This window comes from Haliotis rubra, unplaced genomic scaffold (genome assembly GCF_003918875.1).
Source record: "Haliotis rubra isolate DU_JTF1 unplaced genomic scaffold, ASM391887v1 Scf129, whole genome shotgun sequence".
Classification (NCBI taxonomy): Eukaryota; Metazoa; Mollusca; class Gastropoda; order Lepetellida; family Haliotidae; genus Haliotis; species Haliotis rubra.
In genome coordinates, this window is record NW_025765214.1 from 1,689,987 (window position 1) to 1,710,289 (window position 20,303).

A 20,303-nucleotide genomic window follows, 5' to 3' on the forward strand; every position below is an offset into this window, starting at 1 on the left:
TCAAAGTAACACGCACTTTGTGATTTTCCACTTTTCTCCGCTGAAATAGTGTTAAATGCAGCGACCTTGTGAGTTATGACAGCTTGTACTAAACAAAGGACCAAATAACACATGCATACGGACATGTGTGCTGGTGGCTAACATAAAACAATAAAGAAATCGTTATTAGATCGTGATGTATTTCATGCATGTTTCATACAGTGGAAGCTGTCAAAACTGGCAGCTGTCCAATCCGGCAAGTTGTCAACACTGGCATAAAATCTCAGTCCCCTCCGTGGCTAGTACATTTATCATCATTTGTAAGCTCTGCAATCCAGCCAGCTGTCAATTCCGGATCTCAGCATGAAATGAGCTGCAGGAGTATGTTTTAATACAGTCTAATCCGGCGCGTGGCATGCCAGATGTAAATTGTCACCGATAATCCTTCGTTGGAACAACCTGGTTGCCGACAAAGATGATTTAATCTTAGTTCAGTATGGGTATACTTGTACATGTAATTATAGTTCACAATTTGACTTTGCGTTTTATTGTTTCTGTGTGCAGTAATTGAGAGAACCACGGGATACAACAATCTATATGAGAGTGACAAATCTGGTTCAGTTCTTGTCGCAACCGTGTCAGCTCTACAATCCGGCAAATTGTCTAAACCGGGTTGTTTCTCCAGTCCCAACGACTGCCGGTTTAGACAGCTTCCGCTGTAGTTATGTTTTGGACCTTGTGTTTGCAGTGTCTCGGCGACTGTTCTCAGAGACGAACTTGCATCACAATGCAGTGTTACGCCATACGTTATTTGCCGTCACAATTAATCATACGTTACGTGACATCAGTAATCCCACTGCCACTGAAACTGATAGCTACCAGGCCTGACTGACATATGAATCATTGTTGTATGAAAAAAAGCGTTCTTTGTGTATCGCGCGTGTTCTATAATTTCTTTCTCGCCGCGAATAGCTGCAAAATTGCAGATACGCCTTTGAGGAATTCTCACTCAATTTCTTTTGAGTATATACAGCCAAAAAGGACATTATGAGTTTTAAAAAACATTTTTCCAGCAACATATTCTCAATTTCTGCTTTAAGAATGTTCACGAGGTCCATTTGTTACGGCATTGTGACTATAAATGTATATATATCTAGGCCCCGTTTCACAAAATTGTAAATGGATTTGGGTTTCTATACATTTCTTGTTAGAAAATGAAAAGGGGTTTTTTTTCCGGATGACTTTTTACACCAACTTTAGGACTTTTTACTGGGACCCTTTTTACCGAACACCTAGCGCTAAGGTGATCGTAACTCCCATACTTTAACACAGACCTACGACAGTCGTAGCGCTACGATCGCTTTGTGAAACGGGGCCCCTTTACCGTTAGCTGGAGATTGCCATATGGTCATGGTGTTCGCATCATCTTAATCATAGGGGCGGTGGGGTAGCCTAGTGGTTAAAGCGTTGGCTCGTCACGCCGAAGACCCGGGTTCGAATCCCCACATGGGTAAAATGTGTGAAGCCCATTTCTGGTGTCCCCCGTCGTGATGTTGCTGGAATATTGCTAAAAGCGGCGTAAAACCAAACTCAGTCAGTCAGTCAGTCTTAATCATAAAGAATATAGGGCAGCATGAACGAGTTCCCAGAGATTTTCTCTCGTCTTCCCATGTATAAAGGGTCTACATTAAAGCATTGTATGCCTGACACCTGCAATAGGCAAAGTGTACATTAGTTTCTGAAAGTTAGAATTACAGCTTTAATCCGTGCGATCACGGCCGCCCCTTTACACGGAGTACACCCCGTCACACAAACTGTTATGACTAACACACGCCTTTGACAGGTGTATACAAAACGTCAAGTCATACCATCTAACGTGGAAATAATACAGTGATGGCTATTTGTATAAGCCATAGTGACGAACACAATAGGAATGCAATCATTTTAAAATTTCCTATTTGGGAGTTATTGACAATATCAGCTATTAAGTTTGTTTTTTTCACAGCTTTTGGAACTGACCCATTAATCCGTGAGTGACTCAGGTCAAATTTACAGGTGTTTATAAGCATTAAGTCAAAGTACTGACTCCATAGAAATCACTGACAGGCCTATATTTGTTAGTGTAGCATTTAGCCCGGGGCAGCTAGGTACACTCAACGTGACATCCTTCTTGGTATTTTAGTGTTTTAACGTATCCTAAAGGTCAGTTGAAAAGTGTAGTTTACTCGTATTTCCACCTTAAACTAAAATGTCACCGCGGTAAGATCAAAAGGCCAGGTTACCTGGCGGATATACATCCAGTGCAACTTTATCACTGAGTGTGTATTATTTTCGTTTGTTAAATATTTGCGGTCAGTCGAGCGTGGTGTTGTCTCAGTAGGGTTTGGGTTATGCCCCTTGGGTGTTGAGCGACAGTCGAGGTTTGTGGTTTTGTCAGATGATATTTCTTTCGGATCGTGTTTACACCTGAGATGAGGATGTCACACCCATACCTTGACAGGTGAGAAACAATCATCTCTGAATGTACTCATTTCGAAACATGTAATTATTAGAATATACTTATTTTCTTCTGGTAGAAGCGTGGAATGTGTTCTGTACACCTATCGCTCAACAACCCTTGTCAAATAGACGTGGATTCCAAAGTGAATAGATACCATTCATTTGTATGTATCAGCGAACGGTACCCGGTATGTTACTTTACTTACATTTTACTATTCTATAATATTTAATTAATTCTGATTTTTTCCAATTTATCAAATATAACATAATGAAGTTTACTACATCGAATATTAAATGTTTAAACTGTGTAATGTCAGCTGACGATTTCTAATCTTACATGTAAGTAGTCTATTTATCATCTCGTATATATATTGCCTATCTACTACCTGAATAATTCTTTATCAGCAAATTTCAATAACCAATAGTCAACATTCCCCGTATATTTGATTTCCCACAATGCAAAAACCGCTCTTTCGTCACACAAACATATCATCTATATTCATGCCAACGTAAATATGTTTTGAAAACACATTCATATCTTTCTTCCCGTATGTTTTGATTTATATGTAGTCATAATCAGTATTCAGTTTATTTAATAACAGCAACTTGCCTCGCCTCCTGCCCCCAAAGTAATAACCCCTTACTATCAGTTTGTTGATCGAAATACAAGAACTAACACCACATGCCACTCTAACGAACGCGGGTCATCCATCTCCCCATGACCCATAAATATCACCTTTATCTACTAAATAACATCGTAGCAGGCTCTAATATATGAAGGATTACTGCCTCGGCTTCTGATCACAGTGTTAATACCTTCCATTTATCACGTTCCCTGTAGATATTTGGTTAGTTATGCTCTTGAACCACCTCAGTTTGTTACATCTCGCATATCTCGGTTACAAGTTACAGGCTGTATGCCAAAATGGATGTATGCCAAAGTGGATGCTACAGAGCTATATATCACTGCTGTTACAGCCCGTATGTTACAGGTTGAGTGTTACATATAGTATATCCTCTCTGTTACAGCCTGTATACTGCACCTACTGTTACAGCCCGTATATCACAGGGCGTATGCCAAAGTGGATGCTGTAGGCTATATATCATTGTTGATTGTTACAGGCATATAGTATATCCTCTCTGTTACAGCCCGTATATCACAGGCTGCACCTGCTGTGTTACATTGTTGAGTGTTACCGTATATCCACTCTGGGCAGCCCGTATATGCAAAAGTAGATGCTGCTGTAGGCTATATATCATTGTTGTGTGTTACAGGCATATAGTATATCCACTCTGTTACAGCCTGTATACTGCACCTCACAGGCTGTATGCCAGGGCGTATGCCAAAGTAGGATGCTGTATATATATCATTGTTGAGTGTTACAGGCATATAGTATATCCTCTCTGTCCACTCTGTATATATCACAGGCGTATGCCAAAGTGGATGCTGTATTGGCTGTATATATATATATCATTGTTGTGTGTTACAGGCTGTACATATATATCATATGTTACCCCCCTCTGTTACAGTATACTGTATGTTACAGCCCGTATGTCTGTTACAAAGTAGATGCGTATATCATTGGGCGTGTGCCATATAGTATATGCTGTAGGCTATATATCATTGTTGTGTGTTACAGGGATATAGTATATCCTCTCTGTTACAGCCAGTATACTGCACCTACCTGTTACAGCCCGTATATCACAGGGCGTATGCCAAAGTGGATGCTGTAGGCTATATATCATTGTTGATTGTAACAGGCATATAGTATATCCCTTTTCCTTTTTTACCGTTTGGATATAACACCTGATTGTTTCAGCCCGCGTTTCAGGGTTGCTTGTCACAGATCGTATGTTGTGTATGCTACAGGCCGTATGCTGTTTCATGCTACAGCTCGGTTCTATACCATCCTGCTTGTTACAGCCAGTATTTACATTGTACAAGCCGGAAGTATCAGAGTAGATAGGACGTACATGTAACAGACCATATATCACGGCTGCATGTTACTGAATGTAATTATGTGCCACTGCTGCTTGTTACAGCTTGTATATACACCATGTACATTGTACAAGCCGCAAGTATCAGAGGAGATAGGACGTACATGTAACAGACCATATATCACGGCTACATGTTACTGAATGTTACTGTGCCACTGCTGCTTGTTACAGACCTCGTGTAACACAGCTGTATTTTTAAACACGCGTAATACAAGTACCTGTTACAGAACATATACGTTACATTAATCTGCATGTTACAGACCTAATATAACATTGTCGTATATAACAGTGGTGTGTAACAGTGAGTACATCATATGTGTACATTACACTTCGTATATCATGGCTGCACGTATCTGGGCCGATGACAGCTGGGTGTTAAAGAGTGTATTTCACATTTGTATATCACACAGAACATGACGGTAGCTTGTAACAACCCGTATATCACCCCCTTCCCAAGATTACTTCATGACGTTGTGTGATGACCCTTTAGGTCATGCGGTGTTGAGGTCTGGAGTCGGCATTGCTTCCGGCATGGTTTATGAGTCATTCATAAGTATCATATAAACACAGGTTCATATAGTCTCCGTTGACAGGATTACAGAGACGGGTTACCGTTATGTTAGTAATGTCATTACCATATCAGTTATTATCTACACAGTAGATCAAATCTCATTCCCTTTGCAGTGGTCTTGCCTTTAACTAATTAATTCAGAGTTTACAATAGGGTTCCAGCACATACAACATTTTTGTTCTGAAAAAACACCTTAAGACTATTATCGATACTCGCATGCCCACGTATAAGTTTTTACGCCTACTCTGTCATAAACTAGGTCGTTTTGAAAAAAGAAATCAGTACTGCGACATAGCATTTAATACGGGGTTATGCGTCATAAATATTCAATGTCAATTTCAAAGTAAACACTTTTCACTGAGTACTCCACAGTTGGATGTCTTCGTCCTCGGGAACCGGATATTCTTATTGTTGTTGTTATTATTATAGTGTAAGAAGAATAAGCGATGCTTTGATTCAAATTTGAAATACAATTAAGTAATATTTCAACAAATGTTATCAGAAGAAGATTGAAATTTTGAATTTTATCAGGAAACAATTAATTAATAAAATGAAAGATATGCCAGACTTCATATATTATATAGCAACTACTTTAGCCAGCATTTATAGTGTGTGAGTTTCATGAAATATTCAAAGAAGTACACCCGTGAAGGTCCGGGTTAGAATATTGGCCATCAGTAACCCATGCTTGGTGTAAGAGGCGACTAACGGGATGGGTGGTCTGGCTCGTTGACTTGGTCGCTGTCATCGGTTCCCGCCACCATATAGCTGGAATATTGCTGAGTGCGGCGTAAATCTCAACTCACTCACTCACTCACAGAAGGACGATAAGTACAAGTTGGGTGAGTGAGTTGAGATTTTACGTCGCATCGGCATTACATGTTACATACAGACTCGATATATTAAAATTAATGATTACATTATATGAACAGAAACACGGCGACCAACATTTGAACTACTGACATATTTCATTGTCCAATAGGCATATTGTTCTTTTATCTCGAAAAATGGAACTACCACTGATTAATATGTCAATCCACTATTCCTGTCACTTCCTACGATTACAAATGCGTTTTTCTGGCATGTTGGTTCTATATATAGCGGCTGTGATGGATGGTGAACACACCTGGCTCATTTATGCGACAGAATGCCGAAATCTATATGGTATGTTGTCATGAAGATGAATACACGTCTATCACTCGGGGTGAAGGTCGTAAGGTCAAGGTCACTTTATACAGGAACTCATAATTGGTCAGTAAAATCAGAGACCATGGTATATGGTCTTTGATAAAATATAGATTGGTGACCCTATATGCAAGCAGAGAACACCTATTTTTATTTACTGACCAACTGCGAGTTTCTGTGCAGATTCATCACTGAATGCAGGGTCTCTGTAACAGGCCTTCGCACACTTCAATGGATATCTCAATAAGCAAACATGTGGTTTGGAGTGTTATGTAATGGCGAAATCATTCGAATCACTTGATCCGGAACTGAAGTTCGTATATTTGATGACACTTTTGTCTTTTCACTTGTTAGTGTCACAAATCGTAAGTACACTTGATTATTGCACAAAACCATGACAACATGAAACGACACAGTGGATAGGGTGTCTAATCTCAATAAGATGAAGCCTGACTTTAGCTTAGCCCTGCTACTACAAGTCCATGCATGTAAGGAACCGTTCGGAATTTATGGCTAGGGGGAGTAATGATGATTTTTATGGGGAAGCATGTACAATGTAAATGCCCCCCCCCTCTAAAATTTATGTACAATGTAATTAAGCGACCCCCCTCCTCCTGCATGTCTGCATGGCATGTACAAAATCAATAACCCACTCCCTCTTCCAATAATGTCTCTCATGAGTTTTAAATATTTAAGTGTACAAAATCACTGACCCACCTACCTCCCCAGAACAAAATGGGTGAAACCCCCCCCCCCTCCTTAAAATCTAAAGTGACTCTATATTTTAAAGAGGCAAGTCTAGATGAGCGGACAGTGCAAGGACGACAGCCTTTTATAGGGACATCTTGATCTTTTTATTTATCTAATCTAGAATTTTATTATTTAAGCTAGTAATTCACATATAATTATGCAAGTCTATGAACTGTTCTAAAGCTGAATGTATGGATATGTCTAAACTGTAGATATACTTTTATCCATCCTCCGTGTAGGTAACATATTATCATTAGCGACACCAGCTGACAGCCCATCAAATCAATTTCAGTGAAATAAACACCACTGTTTTGACAGTCAGTCATGTAAGCGGCCACACACCTGCAACTACTGATAAACATGGTACAGCGGAGGGTGCATTTTGTGTTGTACAGGCAGACTGACAGGTAAACAAAACAGGCTTGTCGGTATTTTTATCAAATATTTTGAATGTTGAAAATGTTTACGATTGCGGATCTAAACTATCCCCCATTGCCATTGTGTAGTAATTATGTATAAATAACCGGTGTGGTTGAAATGGGCTTCAACGTCGCGTTCAAGATTATTATAAATGGTGAGTGAGTGAGTTTAGTTTTACGCCTCTTCTAGCAATATTCCAGCAATATCACGCCGAGGTTGATTGAGTTGGCTTGTTTGAGTGTATGTTTGAGTGCATGTGCATGTGTGCGTGTGAATGTACGGGAGTGTATAGCTACTGGCACAGCGTTAGAATGACATATAGGTATATAGATCCTACCCTAGTACTATATCCTTTTTTATAGTACTAGGGTAGGGTCTATATACCTATATGTCTTTCTAACGCTGTTTCTAAGCGTGACACGCCCCTGTGGCACCGACCAAATCCGGGTTTCGAGTGCTAGCCCACAGAGATACCATGCCTCAGTTTTACCATAGACACTGACACAATGTTTTGACTCAGAGCGGACCAGTCCTTGTTCTACCCCCTTAATGCCGAACACAAGGCAGGGAACAACAAGAACCATCTTCTCAGGTCTTTTGGTATGACGTCACCGGGGATCGAATCACTGAGCTTCCTCTCACTGGGCAGACGCACTGTCCACTGTACCACGAAGACGATCGAAATGACAAATAATCAATTCTGTGACTTGAAATAGCAACAAAAAAGAAGGTGGTGTACTATTTTGTTAATCTGGATACAAGTCACTTACAAACTATCATCCCTTATGCAGAATTTAAGTAAAACAACCACATACAACTGCAAATCATTTGTAAAAGTCCTTTTTTGTTTAATTAAAATCATACAATATAATTGAGAAGCGTAAAATGCACATATGTTAACAAACGTTAAATGATCATGCTGGTCAACGACAAACATCAGGGTGAGAAGAATGAGTTCAGCAACCCATGCTTGTCGTAAGACACAACTGACGGAATCGGGTGGTCAAGCTCGCTGAATTGGTTAAGGCATGTTATCGTACCCAAATTACGTTGATCGATACTCATGATGACAGTCAATGGATTGTTTAGACTCGATTTCCTTCCTGATAGTTGAACCTGCTGAGTGCGGCATAAAATTAACCAACAAACGTTATTATTTGAAAACAGTATTGCGTCGCCGAGCAACAAATTCAATTCATCCCGTGTGTAGTCTACATCTCGGAGCAGCAATGTCGCGACTGTGGTATTTTTCAATTAGAAACATTCACGCTTGTATTATCCAACCCAGATGTACCAGCTAGGTTAACGTGCAATACAATACAGCCAAGCTTAACGCTTTCGCCCACTCCCGGGAAACGTCTGATCTCTGGAGCCCCTTAAAACATTTATCTGAAACAAAAACTTCTGTAATATGTACCAGAGTTTATTTACAAATCCGCTGACACTAACAAAACCCTTGACAAAAATAGTGGAATCCTGTTACTTATGCCTCCACACAGGGTTGCCGTGCGTGGAGCCCTTCTGTTGAGGTTAGATGTACACGGCTGTCAAGACTGAGACCCAGAAGGTTGAGGTCAGAAATGTTCATGGCGGTGGTACAGATATCATCAAGAGCAGGGGATATAAAGCCGCAATAAGTCTTAAAACATGGTGTGTGCAGTTCGGGGTCGGTCATCATGGTTAACTCCACAAGAATATTATACTTGACAACGCGACTTTATCACACAAGCGCTTGCCTCTGAAGACACATCTTAAAGACACAGTACACTTTGAGCCACCCCTAACTGTAACGTCAGTGCTAGTGAAATTCCTTTGTCACAGTCAGCTGGTAGTTCTGTGTTACGGTGAACTCATGGTTCTATGTCACGGTCAGTAAATAGATCTATCACGGTCAGTTGGTAGTTCTTAGTGACGGTCAGTTGGTAGTTCTGTATCACGGTCAGTTGGTAGTTCTGACACGGTCAGTATCACGGTCAGTTGGTAGTTCTGTATCACGGTCAGTTGGTAGTTCTGTATCACGGTCAGTTGGTAGTTCTGACACGGTCAGTATCACGGTCAGTTGGTAGTTCTGTATCACGGTCAGTTGGTAGTTCTATCTCACGGTCAGTTGGTAGTTCTGTACGGTCAGTATCGCGGTCAGTTGGTAGTTCTGTATCACGGTCAGTTGGTAGTTCTGTATCACGGTCAGTTGGTAGTTCTGTATCACGGTCAGTTGGTAGTTCTGTATCACGGTCAGTTGGTAGTTCTGTATCACGGTCAGTTGGTAGTTCTGTATCACGGTCAGTTGGTAGTTCTGTATCACGGTCAGTTGGTAGTTCTGACACGGTCAGTTCTGATCAGTCACGGTCAGTTGGTAGTTCTGTATCACGGTCAGTTGGTAGTTCTGTATCACGGTCAGTTGTAGTTCAGTATCACGGTTCAGTATCACGGTCAGTTGGTGTTCTGACACGGTCAGTTGGTAGTGGTCAGTTCTGTACACGGGTCAGTTGGTAGTTCTGTATCACGGTCAGTTGGTAGTTCTGTTTCACGGTCAGTTGGTAGTTCTGTATCACGGTCAGTTGGTAGTTCTGTATCACGGTCAGTTGGTAGTTCTGACACGGTCAGTATCACGGTCAGTTGGTAGTTCTGTATCACGGTCAGTTGGTAGTTCTGACACGGTCAGTATCACGGTCAGTTGGTAGTTCTGTATCACGGTCAGTTGGTAGTTCTGACACGGTCAGTTTCACGGTCAGTTGGTAGTTCTGTATCACGGTCAGTTGGTAGTTCTGTATCACGGTCAGTTGGTAGTTCTGTATAACGGTCAGTTGCTAGTTCTGTGTGACGGTCAGTTGGTAGTTCTGTCACGGTCAGTTGGTAGATCTGTCACGGTCAGATGGTAGTTCTGTATAACGGTCAGTTGCTAGTTCTGTGTGACGGTCAGTTGGTAGTTCTGTCACGGTCAGTTGCTAGTTCTGTGTGACGGTCAGTTGGTAGATCTGTCACGGTCAGTTGGTAGATCTGTGTGACGGTCAGTTGGTAGATCTGTCACGGTCAGGTTGGTAGTTCTGTATCACGGTCAGTTGGTACATCTGTGTCACGGTCAGTTGGTAGATCTTTTTTACGCTCACCGTAGCTGTGTGTTACAGTTAACTGATAGTCACAATTCACGGTGCTCTGATAGTTGAACGTAAAATTCCAAATTTCCTCTCAGATGGCACAGGGTCTTTCAACTGAAATGCATTTCAAAGCGATGTGAAATCTCACTCACTCACTCAGTCGGCCAAGCCGATTATCATCCAGCTCCAGCAGCCATGAAAGGTTGCAGTCCTATTTAAAGCGTTAGATGCTGATTCGGAGCTATCCAGTTACATTCGCACTTCCATTCATAAACAACAGACATGTTGCTGACAGCATTTCCAAAGACATGGTGCTGAATATAGTACAGATGCATCATTTAGGTGAGTCCGGGAATAATAAGCTCATTTATGTTACTTCATAACTTTAGCACGCATAGATTATTCAGAGATTCTTAGCATTAAAACAGTGTGTGACACTTCATTAATATATTTTCGTTCCAGCTGTGAATGAAAGAAAAAGTTAATTATCTAGTATTCAGTTGCCAGCCAAATGTTACTGCCACTCCTTGATAAATAATGTGTTGACATATGTTTAATTGTAATAGCCCACAGTTTAAGTACAAGACGAGAGACAGGGAATCGCACCAGATGATTTATTATCACGTGACCCAGACCGCCAACCATGACCCACAACGCGCCTTTCCCAAGCCCTTGAACACTCTTATGCAATGGAGCGGATTAATGCGCAAGGGGATATCTTTTTTGATTGAAGACTTACATATTCATTCGCATAAATAGAGGTCTATTACTTTACATTCTTTGTACAAAGAGTCCAGGCTTTATATAACTGTGAGTGTAGGAGAGCTTGTAGTCTGTCTCACAGTCCATGAACCACATTATTTTCCCTACAGCCTAGCCTTCCCTGTAGTGCTAAAGCCCTAATCGAAGCAAGTCTAGATTTCCCCAGGTTCTGAATCTCTGGTCTCCCTAGGGCTCCTTTTCAATTTAAATGGGCTTGTTTGTTACTATCAAAATTATATATATTCAGAGACTAAGCCTTAGTCTAGAGAGCTTGCAGCATTAGTCATCATCTGAGGCCATGTACAACCCTATGTAAAACAGTGCATGGTGCGCTGGTCCATTTTCCAGCAGTAGACAAAAAGCGAGCAAGGTCATGTTCTTATAGCTGGTGTTAGTTGGCTTTTTATATAAGAGTATTTTTTCACTGTGTTAAAGAAACATCACGGAGCAAGTATATATATTTTATAGCTAATCTAAAGTTACGTTACGTCTAAAGTTTTTAACGATGTGCGGGAAAATTGCCTAGAATTGCTGCTTACCTTTGTGGTAATCCTGGGTTCGATTCGCAACGAAGTGCACCCAACATGTAAAGATCGCTAGTATTGTTTCAGACATGGGAGGACATCGCTAACATCACAGGGGCTAATCTGACAAAGTTCAGTTGACAAACAGACGCAGTTCTTGTGTATACGACGTTCGTAAATTGTGAACTACGACAGCCACGTTGGTCGGGCATAACTTGTTCAGAACCGGGTCGCGATCTGCCACCTGGATACGACCTAACGCTATACATGTATTTACGTTTGAAGACATCGGAGATTAATTTTAGTTCACTTGATAACGGAAGGCAGCAATCATTATTTTAACTTTACACTTTCACCGAAGGCCTGACATTTAAAAAATATATAAATTGTTTCAGAGAACATATCCGTGAAGATCCGGGTTAGAACTGGTCTTCAGTAACCCATACTTTTTGTAACAGGCGACTAACGGGATCGGGTGGTCGGGCTTGCTGACTTGGATGACACATGTCATCGGTTCCCAATTGCGCAGATCGATGCTCATGGTGTTGATCACTAGATCGTCTGGTCCAGACTCGATTATTTACAGACCGCCGCCATATAGCTGGAATATTGCTGCGGGCGGCGTAAAACTAAACTCACTTACTCACTGAGAGAAGCACAGAATGTTGTGAAAAACGTTAACTCACACAATTATCTGAAGACACCAATGTCAGTAATACTCTCGAAAAAAGGACTTATTACTTTAGGAGATCTGTATACGAGATCAGTAAACCCAGATACGAGCGGAGAGCACATGTCAAAGTGGGTGGGGGCGTGTTGACGTCACTACGGAAACGTACGTGATGAACGCAGCAACGTTCGCGGTTTGTAGCCCCGGATGTGTTGTCATGGATACTCTTTGTTCCGCTATTTGTGAGTACATAACACTTGGGAAGCCACACTCTGAATAGTAGATGTTGTTGTTGCGGAATAGGTTCGTATGCTGTAAATGAACACCTTTGTTACTAATGTTTACTGGTTGTCCGCTACAAATTTCTTCTTGTTTACTGAAGATATCTAACGAGGAATATCCAGAATCCATTTATATGTCCACTGGCATGTCCATCCGTCTTAAGGGGCGGTGGGGTAGCCTAATGGTTAAAGCGTTGGCTCGTCACGCCGAAGACCCGGGTTCGAATCCCCACATGGGCACAATGTGTGAAGCCCATTTCTGGTGTCCCCCGCCGTGATGTTGCTGAAATATTGCTAAAAGCGGCGTAAAAACCCAACTCAGTCAGTCAGTCCATCCGTCTTAACAATGTTTCTGTCTAGTTCCATACTGAATAATTTTATCATCAATATGATATTATATATTGCAGAGATTGTTTTTTAATACATATAATAGAAAGGGTTGCATGAAAACTGTCACGATATGGCTTAAATACTGCCAATGTGAGTTTTAACTACGCCTAACTATGAAGATCCGAGTTAGAATTGATCTTCAGCAACCCATGCTTGTCGTAAGAGGCGACTAACTGAAGCGGGTGGTCAGGCTCGCTGACTTGGTAGACACATGTCATCGTATCCCAATTGCGTTGGTCGATACTCATGATGTTGATCACTGGATTGTCTGGTCCAGATTCGATTATTTATAGACCGCCGCCATACAGCTGGAATATTGCTGAGTGCGGCGTTAAACAACAAACTAACAACAGCCTAACTAACTAGTTTTTACTAACGTTCATAAACTTGCAGTATTGTAAACGTACCAGTTTTCGGACTTTTTGTTTAAGGGTCTGTGTAGTATTAGTGTGTACTCAATCATAGGGCCGAAAAAAAATTCAGCACAAAGTATCGAAGATTCCTGTTTCAGGGTCTGCATGAGAGACGGGCATAGTTTCATAACTAATTGAAACACGGTATGAAATTATGATGCAGTGTTATCTAAGAAACCTATCCAATCAGCACCAGGTTCTCGTATTTCAACGATTTATTGGTATAAATGACCTGCGTCTATTAGGCAGACCTATCTGGTTGCCCCAGTTGGGACAGTGTTGAACATTAGTAGTTATTTAGTACCTCGTCTGCCACAGGTTCGTCTCGGAACAGACCGAGGCCCCGGATACTCTGATGGACGATATCGACATCAACACGGGGATCATCCCAATACGACATTCCAGCCTCCCTGGGCAGGTGAAGCTTCCCAAGCGATACGAGAAGGTGTGCAGGGAGACAACTCTCAACGGCAGGACCCGGAAGATAAGTCAGGCGCAGGTGCAGAAAGAGGGTTTGGGAGATCGTCTGGACGACCTCATGCAAGCTATGCTGTGGGTCAAGCAGGAGCTGGTAAACGAAGTTTGTTTTTGTGATAAAGTGTTTTTGTGATTGAGTATTAAGCCGCTTTGGACAATATTAGTACGTCACGGCATGGGAGGAAGGATGATATTAATATTGTTTTGACAATTTGGAAGGAAGCCTACAAGTAAAGTTCCGATTGACAAGGTTAATTGTCATGGCGAATCTTTGCATATTAAAAAGCCGCTTTACAAAATCAGAAGTTCATTTGAATATATTGTTATCAGTTTCTAAGTTATAGTATTTCCTCTAATAGGGATTATGTTAACTTGAGTTCTAATGTGGCGAGATTATGTCCAATTTTCAAAACGAACAACCTGTACTATAAGTATGCAACGTTTTATTCAGAGTAGAGGAGTTATCTACAAATATCAAAACAAGCAATGAATGATCACAAGATCCCTGATTCAGTTTAAAAGCCCGGCACTTATTAGAGATACCCGGCGCTTATTTGGGGAAATACGGTAGTTCATATATTTTTACTGATTTTGTAATGACTATACGTAGTCTAGCATCACATGAAAGATTAAACAGAATTAAAAAGAAATCGGGTGTTCTATAACTTCTTCAGGTTCTGAATCTCTGGTCTCCCTGGGGCCCCTTTTCAATTTAAATGGGTTTATTTTTTACAGTCAATATTATATATATTCAGAGACTAAGCGTTGGTCTAAAAGGTGCCCTACTAAAAATCAGAATACAGAGCAGTAGCCGGTACACTAAAAGAGTCCATATCCCTCAAACTGAATCCGAAATGGTTCCTGTGGTTTGCCTGATGACGACAGCACGCTTGACAATACCGTGCGTATCTTCTGTGTTTGCCCAGTTTCATGTAGCACACTGGAATGCATGTCGCACAGCAGCACGACCGATCCAAGCCAGAAAGAAAATCTGTGTTCAGAAAGAAAATCTGTGTTCAGAAAGAAAATCTGTGTTCAGACTTAAGGAACCTGTTTAGCGGTACCGTTGTGTAATCCGATTTTGGTTAGGGTACATTTCTGTGTACAGAAACAACCCTGGGGTACATACCGTTAGTACACATGTCGAGTGAGTGAGTGTGTGAGTTTTAGTTTTACGCCGCTTTTAGCAATGTTCCAGCAATATCACGGCGGGGAACACCAGAAATAGGCTTCACAACACATACCGAGAACAATAATATATAATAATGCATTAATTCAGTATTCCCTCCGTTGTGAATGACACAAGCCATTCTCTTTTATATCATGTCCTTTGTTACAGATTCTACTTCGCCAACACGACATCCTGCTAAAGAGACAGTTTTTTTAATATACAAGACACCATCCATTCCCTCCAGAGGCCCAAGCCAGAAGAACAGTCCTCAAGTCAACACAAGTCCAAACATCACGTACATTTCCACGACATGGACAATTATCTGCTGGATAACTTCGTGGTGCGTCCGTCGTCAAGTGTGACGTTGTTAAACGACGTTGACGAGGGCGAGGAGGAAGATGACACTTTTAGACCTCGGACATGTTCAATGAGAACATCGCGAGATCTCGCAGCGTTGGCGAGGCGACGCGGGAGTAAAGAATTGGTTTGACGAACAGTGACAACAAAGAGTTGTTTTCGAGGAACAATAACTAATGTGATCGCAACCCAACAGATGCTTGCATGTCTGGACTTTCATATGATATAACTTTCCACAGGACAAAACGCAGACTTTACCCCCCACTGGTCCTCAATACGAATATGCAACTTCGACTAGGCAGCTAGCTCTGATGGATATATTCGCCATGGGTTGTTATGTCACTGTAAGTGATCTCTCTACAACTCAGAGAATCAGCATGTGGTTGGGAAGCTCGTCTGGCTGGGCTCCATCGTGAAACAAGTGTCCATTTCAATCTCCAGCTGCTGTATCAGTACCAGCGTCCTTGTTCGACTCCCTACGAATGCATGGAATGTTGTGTACTTCAGCGCCTGTCGGGTACATTACACGATGCCTTGTAACAAGTTGATAGGAGAATAGTATCAAACATATACCGCTACTGTTATCTAATGGAGGGAGATAACGGGCATTAACCAAGGTGCCATATGCGATAGACATATGTTTTTAACAACGTTCTAATACGGGGTAGTGCTGGGGGGGTTATGTGTGTGTCAGTGGCGGATCCAGAACCCCCTCCTTTAAAAATTCCTGGATCCGCCCATCCCATTCCTGGATCCGTGTGTTATCTGTTGTCGGGATTTTAGCGTGTTATACACCACCAGTCGTAACCACCTGCATCGTCATTATATAAAATCAGCGTAATAGTTTAAATGGGATGTATCAGTACCTTTTAACGTAACCATGTTACACAACTACGTGAATTTTTCCTATTTTTCTTAGCACTGTGGGGTAACGAAGGCATCAATTTGCCGATCGGCGCGTTATGGGTTTCAAGAAATATAGGTTTGGTGGAATAATAATTCGTAACATTATATTCGTTTTCCATTACCTATAGCTGAGATGTATCGGTGTCCAAGTTTTGTTACTTGACTGAAATGTATGGGATATTTGATTGAACGAAAGCAAGATGCGTGATAACTGGACAAGGATCTACATACACTCTTGGATTGGAAGTGCACCAGACGCTCTGTGATTGGTCGAAGGCTAGATGCTCGATAGTAGGAGCTGAATTTGCTTGACGATTGGACAGGAACTGTGTAATAGTCTGTCGAATTGTTCATGATTGGTTGAAGAACTAGACACTCTATAGTTTGACGAGAACGAGTTGTTCGATGATTTGACGAGAGCTAGAGACTTCACAGTGACAAGAACATGGTAGATAGTCATAATCTTGATAAAACTGATGTGCCATATTTCTTCCGCTAACGGAATCAATGTGAAATACACATTTACATACACTGTTAATACACACGACAACAGCATTGTTTGTGGACTTATACGGGTGATATGATGTCATATAGCCTACAAGAAGTGTATATGAGGCGATATTACAAAACGCCGTGCATTTGCTTCTGTTGATAACTGAGTGTTCATTTTACAACGATCACAGTAACTGTGGTATTCCGTCACCTCAGATAAACCGCTTCACTTCCAAATGTACAGATGCCTTAATTAGAACACCATTAGACCTATGTGCAATAAGTGATTGTTTACCACATGTATGCGGTATTTATCTCTTCCCTGTACATGACTTTCAGGGCTATATATTTCCTGTATCAGATTTCCCGAATATTGAAATCAATAAATCATGCATTCAAATATAACAAACTCGTGTGATTTATTTTATTTCGTTAGGGATGGGGTAAAATGTACCAGTGAAAGCGTTCGTACGTCACGTCGAAATTGGAACAGTGTGTGAATCATCTTGCCGATGTCCCTCGTCGTTCTTTTGCTGACAAGTAACTTAAACATACATACTCCGTAACTCATTTAAGTTGGTACAAAGTTGGCATTTAAGTTTTCCATGTAAGTATATTTAAACTGATATTTTCCTGTCTTTTCATATGTTTGAGGCCTCTTCACACTGAATTTAATGGACTCCAGTTTTTGAAGTAAGACATGTAGATGTTCCTTTCCACATGAATAAATGTTCATCCGTTTGACACATAAAACGTGTTGCATTTACAAAAATGCCTCAATTTTGATAACCTAACCTATAACAGTTTCTGTCTATAATATAGTCAGAAAGGTTTCCAGTCCTTGAAGTTTACACTGTCTTTGAAAGGATGGGCACTTTCTTCATCAATGTTTGTCCAAAATACATGGGCAAACGTCAGCATCTTACTATGACAAATAAAAATACTATATGTCATGTATTTCACACTGAAACAATATGTAGCTGCTGGGCAAAAGATAGTATACAATAAATAAAATATTTGGATAAAATAACAAACATTAAAGGTAAAAAAACACAAGTATCACACAACAAATACATAACTAAAGAATAAACTTTCTTGTTTGTTAAACCAACCATGAAACAAGTGTGTTAGTCTGTCTCACAGTCCCTCAACCACATTATTTTCCCTACAGCCTAGCCTTCCCTGTAGTGCTAAAGCCCTAAACGAAGCAAGTCTAGATTTCCCCAGGTTCAGGCTAGGGCTCCTTTTCAATATAAATGGGCTTGTTTGTTACTATCAAAATTATATATATTCAGAGACTAAGCCTTAGTCTACAAGTGTGTATACATCCCATTTAGTGGAAAAGGTGTGCAGAGTTGCATCCCTTGGGCTCGACTGAAAAATAGAGTTGTGGATTCGAATCCCGATTATGTTTCTAGATTTGGTAGGTCATACCCATCCATTAATGAAACTGGTAAACGTCCAAAAGTGCATTACTTCCGTCCCCCATTTGACTGACACACCGTGACATAACTAACTGGAATCCTGTTGAACGCGATTGCACCCACAGTTTCTTTTCACAGACAGTTAATTTCCTGTATAACGGCTGGCTTCATGTGTACATTATACAGAAAGCAGGGCGTTTAATAATGTTAAATGGCATGTGGACTACAGCTAACAAAACCAGTCGCTTTACGCGTGTCCGTCTTGAACCGGGTCGGTGTAAAACGTCACCCGATATAATCGGATGATATATCTCCAGAGAAACAGGGTTCCGCTTAGACGGTGCATCACATGGCGTCAGCGCGTCTACTGAGCGACTGGCGTGTACACAGTACCTGATTGTAAACAGAGACGTCAACGTGCGGGGCAACACGTACATCACCGTCAGAGAGAAACATGAGGAAGTGAGAGCAGTTATTTAGAGTGAGTGAGTGAGTGGGGTTTTACGCCGCCTTTAGCCATATACCAGCAGTATCACAGCGAGGGACACCAGAAATGGGCTTCACACAATGTACCAATGTGGGGAATTTGGCGTGACGTGCGAACGCTTTAAGCAGTTGGCTACCCCACCGCCCCAGTTATAGAGGTGAGGTGAGGTGAAATTGGGTTTTACGTCGTGCTTGAGAATATTTCGCTCATATGACGACGTGCGTGCGTCTGTATGTGTATGTGCGGCTGCTTGTACTAGCCCAGACTTAAACTGGTTTAATAGCTAGCCCACTGAGATACCATGCCGCAGTGAAGTATGAATATCCCACTCAGACACATTATACTGACTCCGAGCCGACCAGTCCTTGATTAATGCCGAACGCCAGGCAGGGACCAACAAGTACCATATTTTATCGTCTTTTGGTATTACGCGGTCGGGGATCGAACCCGCGACCTTCCGCTCTCCGGGCGGACGCTCTAACCACTACACCACGGAGGCGGTCCCCAGTTATAGAGATTATTAATGGACAACATGCATATTTTACATTACAACAATCAAGAACACATTTCGTTAATAACAAACTATCACGTTTCTCAGCAAAGTTCGGTTGTTAAGAAACTGTCATAAATGATATAAATGTACTTTCGTATTCATGTCTACGAGGTCCACGGTTACCACGGGGCGGAGGGCAATCAGGATACACGACTTTCTTGATTATTGCCATTGTCTCCCTGAAGCTCATGATATCAGTCACTGGTTTGTCTGATCGAGATTCGACCACTTAGTATGAATATTACTAAAAAATTCGTCTGCTTCATTGGGATAACATTAAACGTGTAGCTACGGTCAAACGATGAAAACAACAAGTCGAACTATACGCGGTGCCACACTTACCCTGTTAGTCTGTCTCACAGTCCCTGAACCACATTATTTTCCCTACTGTCTGACCCTCCCTTCTATGCTAAAACCCTAAATGAAGCACGTCTAGACTCCCTCAGGTTCTGAATCCCCATCTCACTGGGGCTTCTTTTCAAGTTATAGTCTGTTTGCGGTGAAAACGTACCGATGAATTTCACTTTAAAAAAACCCGTAAATCAAATAAAGTGAAATTAAACTTGCGAATCCTCATAATTATACCTTGCCAAATGAACATTTAAATCTGAGAATTTTATTCAACTTGGGATAAAAGATGTTTAACAAACGATCATAGTTTCAAATCGCTATTCTTGGTTTGTATTACAAGGGGGTGTGCACATTAAATGAAACACCTAGAACAAGTGAGGTTGGTTTAAGTTAACGTTCATCACGTACCGCACGTGCATTTGTTTCACCGTTCCAACTACTGCGCTTACCCCCTTACAAACCAATAATAGCGATTTGAAACTATGATCGTCTGTTAAACAACTTTTATCCTAAGTTGAATAAAATTCTGAGCTTAAAATGTTCAATTG

The 20,303-nt window shown here is 41.2% G+C and overlaps 1 protein-coding gene across 1 annotated transcript; it reads left to right on the plus strand.

Moving 5' to 3' along the window:
- The first annotated feature begins 2,363 nt into the window (after window positions 1–2,363).
- On the plus strand, window positions 2,364–17,349 carry LOC124266932. The gene is given in 4 exon segments (XM_046701780.1): window positions 2,364–2,479; window positions 13,856–14,108; window positions 15,354–15,392; window positions 15,394–17,349. Coding segments are annotated over 4 exon segments (603 nt in total). The 5' UTR covers window positions 2,364–2,450; the 3' UTR covers window positions 15,676–17,349.
- Window positions 17,350–20,303: the final 2,954 nt, after the last annotated feature.